A 6865-nucleotide genomic window follows, 5' to 3' on the forward strand; every position below is an offset into this window, starting at 1 on the left:
TATATATAAGATACTCTATAGTAGCCTAAAGGCCTTATATAAAAGCTTATAGGTTAAAATAGGTCTAGCCTAGTTAACTTTACTAAAGTCTAAGGTAAAGTTACTAAAAGGTCTATAGAGGCTAATATAGTACCTATATAAATATATACTTACTTATATTAATATAAGTTTTAAAAAGAGTAGTATAACCTAAAGGAGTTATACTAAGAAAATAGTAATATATTTTAAGCTTTAAAAAGGTTTATAGAGGATAAAGGTTTTAGAATAAAGAAAAAGAAAGGCCTTAATAGTTACTTAGTACATAATTTTACTAAAGAGCTTAGACTAAAGAAGGAAAAAAGGTTTAAAGATACTATATATTAGTTTATAGCTCTTAGGGTATTAGTTAATACTTTTAGCCTAAGGATACTAGTTCTTTACTAAAGAACCTAGATATATAGTCAGAGAGTTTAAAAAAAGTACAAAATATAATATAATACAAAAATATAATATAAATACAATACATATATTTGTATTATATTATATAGGAAAGATAATACATGTATTTATATTTATATTATATTGTATCTATATTGTATTTTATATAATATACAACTATACAATATAAAAAATAAAAATAATTAAAAAGTAGTAAATTAATTATATATAGTACTATTAACCTTCTTTTATAGTATAGTATTATTTATATATTTTATTTAAAATATAGTATACTTAAAAACTAAGATTTAGTAAAGTTTATTAAGTATTATTTATAAGTATTTACTACTATACAAGTAATAAAGATAAAATAACTATATATTACTTAAAGTATAATATATTAATATACTATAACTATACTAAAGTTACTATTAATAACTAACTATATAATAACTAACTATATAATAACTAACTATATAGTAACTAACTATATAATAAATAGCTTTTAATAGCTAACTATATAATAACTAACTATATAATAACCAACTATATAATAACTAACTATATAATAACTAACTATATAATAACTAACTATATAATAAATAGCTTTTAATACCTAACTATATAATAAATAGCTTTTAATACCTAACTATATAATAACTAACTATATAATAACTAACTATATAATAACTAACTATATAATAACTAACTATATAGTAACTAACTATATAATAAATAGCTTTTAATAGCTAACTATATAATAAATAACTTTTAATAACTAACTATATAATAACTAACTATATAACAAATAGCTTTTAATACCTAACTATATAATAAGTTAATAACTAACTATATAATAAATAGCTTTTAATACTTAACTATATAATAACTAACTATATAATAAATAGTATTTAATACTTAACTATATAATAACTTACTATATAATAACTAACTATATAATAACTAACTATATAATAACTAACTATATAATAAATAGCTTTTAATACTTAACTATATAATAACTAACTATATAATAAATAGCTTTTAATAGCTAACTATATAATAACTAACTATATAATAACTAACTATATAATAACTAACTATATAATAACTAACTATATAATAACTAACTATATAATAACTAACTATATAATAACTAACTATATAATAACTAACTATATAATAACTAACTATATAATAAATAGCTCTTAATAACTAGAATCCTCTTTTATCTCTTCTACTTCTTTAAAATCTTCTATTTCTTTATCTTTTACTTCTTCTTCTATAATACTCCCTTCTTCTTTAGATAAGTATTTAAAGCCTATATTAAATAAACTACTATATATCTTAGGTATATAGAAAGAGCTATCTAAGCCCTCTAAATTACTAGATTATTGCTAGCCTTCTAAAAGCATTAATTTGTTTCTAGTATTATTTATTAAATTAGTTCTTCTTTTAGTAATAATATTACTAGACTAGTTAAAACTACTTTCTACTGTAGTAGAAGTAGGAGGTATAGCTAAGTATTTTCTTACTAATATAGATAAAATAGGAAATTTCTCTATATTATTCTTTTACTACTCTAAAGAATTTACCTAAATAATAGTTAGTATATACTATATATTATAATATTAAATTATTTTAAAGATATTATAGTTATAGTCTATAAATAAATCTTTTATAGTTTTTAAAACTAGTTAAATATATTAGAAGTCTTACTTACTTTGTTTCCTATAGGGGATAAAGAATAATAATCTTCTAATTTATTTTCTCTTATTTTAGCTACTTGTTGTTTACTTTATATAGGGTAAAACTCCTTAAATTCCTTAGGCTTAGGCTTAGGAATAAGTATTTTTAATTTATTTTTACCTATAGGTCCTTCTCTAGGCTTAGATAAATCTATAGTAAATCTATCTACTTTTTTACTAGTACTACTAGTAGGAAGATTAGAAGAAGAATTAGAGTTATAGTTATTATTCTTAATTTTAATAGTTTTATTTAAACTAGGAATATATAACTCTTCTTTATTATTTTTTTCTAGATCTTTAATAATCTTTAGTTTTAGCCTAAAATATAGAAATAATAAATTAGTATATTATAACTAGAAGTATATTAATATAGTTATTATAGTTAAGTTACTTACTTATTATATTCTTCTTTAAGATCTTCTTTTACTTTTACCTCTAGCTAAGAAGGTAAATAAGCCTTTAAATAAGTATTATTAAAAAACTATTATATATTCTACTTAGGTTCTAAAATAGAACCTAAAATATAAGGCTTAAATTTAGGATAATTAGTATATATAATAGGTAAAGAAAAATAAGTATTAAGCTTATTTTTTCTTTTTTCTATAGTATCTATAAAGTGCTTAGTATAAGGGTCTTATAGTTTATTACTTTATAAAATATATTAGTAAATTTAGTAAAATTAAATTAATATTTAATAATTATCTTTAATAATAAACTTAAAGATATTTATAGTAGTTTATTATATTAATATAAAAGATTAATAACTTACTAAGTCTCCTACTATAGGCTTTTACTGTTCTTTATAGTAATTTAACTCCCTTTCTAAAGTTAAATTAATATTAGTAACCTAAAATAATAGGTTATCTATAGTAGTAAAGGTTTAATATTATATTTATATAGTAGGGGCATAAAGAGCTTCTAATAAATCCTTAATATACTATAGTTATAACTAGTTTCTTAGAATTATAGCTTTAAATATAGGGCTTTTAGTACTAGACCCTAGGGTAATTAAGGCTAGCTTTAATTCTAAAGTAGTACTAATAATTATATATATAGAATTTTATCTAGTATTATTACCTATTAAATTATTAGTTTATATATAAATATAATAATATTAATATAATTTATAACTTATTTTATAAACTTATAAAGAGGTATTTTAGTTTTATTATAGTTATAAGGTATAGTAGGATCTTTAAGCTCTTTATTATACTTAATAGCTTATAAAAATTCTTTATATAAGCTAGTATTATTTTTAAGTAATATAGCTATTCTTTTAATAGCGCCTATAATACCTAATATCATAGAAATAATAATTAGTATTTATTAAATTATTACTATTATTAATAAGCTATTATTAAAAAAGTAATAGACTTACTAGTATTTACCTTTAAGACTTTTTCTTTTTCTATAGTATTTAATTCTCTAATTTCTCTATTATAATTGTTAATAATAGTAATATTCTTAAACTCTTTAATAATAGTATCTTTAGTAGAAGTATTAATAAAGGTATTAATAATATCTTTAGTAATAATATTAAATATATATATAGTACACCTAATATTAAATATATTATTATTATAAGATAACTTATAATTATTAATAATATTAGATAAAAAGGTATTATTATTATAGCTATTATCTCTAGTAAAGCTATAATAAGTTAGTTACTAGTTTATTATTTATATATAATTTAATAATCTAATACTTACCTTATAACTCTACTAAAAGGAATATTATAACCTTCTATAATATTAGACTTAAATACTTTACTAAGATATACACTAGTATATACACTATCTAGAGCCTTAAAGCCTATTAATATTATTAGTATATATACTCTTAATATAATATATTAGTAATTAAATAATAAAAAGTTAAATACCTAGGATTTTATAGTCTAATATAAAGTCACTATTAATAAAGGTACCTATAATGCCTAGGTAGCTCTTAGAGTCTATAGAAGTCTATATATCTAGTTGTAAAGATATATAACTATAGTTATTAAAGTAATTACTTAAGTAAAATAATACAGTATCTTTAGTAGTATTAAATAAAGTATTAATACTACTTATTACTTTACTATAGTATAACTTAGGACTATTACTAAAATATAATAAATATAGTTAGTTAAATACTATTATAAGCTATAGAATATTATTTTTAAAGATTAACTTATAGATTAAAATATTCTAATAAATTATTAAAGTTATTAGAAGTAATAAGATAAAAAGGTAAGTTATTATTAATTAAAAACTTAATATAGTTAATAACTGCTGTCTCTAGTTTAAAAATAGTATTTAAAAGCCAAGGTCTTTTAAAGTTACTATTTATAGAAGTATTACTTATAAAGTTATTAATATTTACTTAACTTATTCTATTATTTCTACTATTAATCTAGTTTTTAACTATAGAGAGTTAAAGAGTTAGTTAATATCTTTAAAAGAATAATACCTAATAAATAAAATAATATATATATATATATATATAACTTACTAGATATTTTAGAAGGATCTTCTTCTTCTTCTTCTTTAATAATTATACTAGGATGTTTTTGTTTATAATATACTTAGCCTTAGCTAGCTTAAAATCTTTTAGCCTTAGTTTTAAAGCTAAAGTTATAGTTAGGTATATTATATTTATATATAATTTCCCTAGGTCTACTATAGTTAATAGTACTTAAATTATAAATAAATAGCTTATTTACTATAATATAAGAATTAGTAGGCTTAATAGTATAACTAAGACTATTCTCTAATATATCTATATATTGATTTCTTTTCTTTTATTTTATTAGTTAAAGAGTTTACTATAACTTAAGAAGAAGCTTTACTATCTATTATATTAGAAGAGCTCTTATAAAAAGAATAAGAATTATTAGATGCTACTATTTCTTTTAGATATATTTAATAATAAAATATAAAATATAGTTTTATAATTTTAATAAGTTATTTTAAAGTAATAGTTATAATATAATATAGTAAGTAGTCTTTCTTAAGGTTATATTTTATAGTATATATAGGTAATATAGTATATAGTGTTATAAGTTAAGTAAAATATAGTTAATAGTAAAGATAAAATAAAGAATTAAAAAGAGAAAAAGATAGTATATATAGTTATTTTATTATAATTATTTACTATATAATAAAGTATATAACTAATAAAGTATAACTATAAGATATAACTATAAGATAAAACTATAACTATAACTATAAAGTATAACTATAAACTATAATTATAAAGTATAACTATAAAGTATAACTATAAACTATAAGTAAAAACTATAACTTATAAACTATTACTTATAGTCTATAAGTATAGAGTATAACTATAAACTATAATCTATAAGATATAATTATAAACTATAATTATTAAGTATAACTATAAAGTATAAATATAAAGTATAACTATAAAGTATAACTATAGAATATAATTATAAGATATAACTATAAACTATATAAATAAACTTATAAGTATATATATTATTAGTATAGTATATAAATATAGAGTTTATAGTTCTTTAAAGATACTTATAATTTAAAGTTATAACTTACTTATTAGATTATTTATATTATAAATTAGTTATATAAGAGCTTCTTAAGTATTAATATTATATACTCTATATAACTTTTAGACTTTTTTCTAGGGTACTTCTTTTTAGATTATTTACTTTTACTTAACTAACCTTTTACTTATATATAATATAGTATAGTATTATTAATATCTTTTTAAGTATTATATAACTACTTACTATAACTATAAGACCTTTTTTAGGGTACTTTATTTAGAATATTTACTTTTACTTAATTAACTTTTTACTTATATAGTATAGTATTCTTAATATCTTTTTAAGTATAATATAACTATTTACTATAAGTATAAGACCTTTTCTAGAGTACTTTTTTTAGAATATTTACTTTTACTTAATTAACTTTTTACTTATATAGTATAGTATTCTTAATATCTTTTGAAGTATAATATAACTATTTACTATAAGTATAAGACCTTTTCTAGGGTACTTTTTCTTAAGATATTTACTTTTCTTTTACTAACCTTTTACTTATATAGTATAATATTCTTAATATCTTTTTAAGTATTATATAACTACTTACTATAACTATAAGACCTTTTTTAGGGTACTTTTCTTTTAAAAATATCTACTTTTTTTAAACTAGCTTATTATTTATATAAAGTAATATTCTTAATATTCTTTTAATTATTATATAACTACTTACTATAACTATAAGACCTTTTTAAGGTAATTTCTTAACTTATACTACTTACTTATAACTATTTAATTAGATAATAAGTTTAAATATATAAGTAAAATATTTAAGAAAAATATATAGTATATATATCTATATACTAACTATATACTAGGCCTATTTTCTAGAACACTTTTCTTCTTTCTGCTTAAACTAACGTATATAGGATACATAAGACCTCTTAGACTTATAAGAAGTCTTATAAAAAGAACAAGTATACTTCTTTAATACCCCCTATAATAACTAATTAATATATATATATATAAATACTATAATAATTATTACTTACTAACTAAGGTACAAAGGAAGGCTAAAAGCTTTCTTCTAGAGCTAGAAGCTAGGTAGAAGGGGTTAAAGTATCTTCTTAGGGGGTAAAAGAAGATAGAATATCTTCTAGATACTCTATAAATTTAGAAAAAAGGTTAATAGAGGCAA

At 18.3% G+C, this 6865-nt stretch overlaps 1 protein-coding gene across 1 annotated transcript; it reads right to left on the minus strand.

Annotated features, from left to right (window-relative positions):
• Positions 1-1306: 1306 nt before the first annotated feature.
• LY79DRAFT_585584 (uncharacterized protein) lies at positions 1307-6603 on the minus strand (the record flags this gene model as incomplete). Its single annotated transcript, XM_060560512.1, has 15 exons — positions 1307-1310; positions 1356-1369; positions 2141-2148; positions 2287-2316; positions 2599-2622; positions 3544-3599; positions 3878-3911; positions 4096-4132; positions 4249-4271; positions 4662-4708; positions 4735-4777; positions 5851-5856; positions 5917-5921; positions 6401-6405; positions 6589-6603. 15 exons carry the CDS (start codon positions 6601-6603, stop codon positions 1307-1309), a joined length of 351 nt encoding a protein of 116 aa, XP_060406614.1.
• Between the last annotated feature and the right edge of the window lie 262 nt (positions 6604-6865).

The sequence above is a fragment of the Colletotrichum navitas genome (genome assembly GCF_030913465.1).
Source record: "Colletotrichum navitas strain CBS 125086 chromosome Unknown LY79scaffold_400, whole genome shotgun sequence".
In the NCBI taxonomy this organism is placed as follows: Eukaryota; Fungi; Ascomycota; class Sordariomycetes; order Glomerellales; family Glomerellaceae; genus Colletotrichum; species Colletotrichum navitas.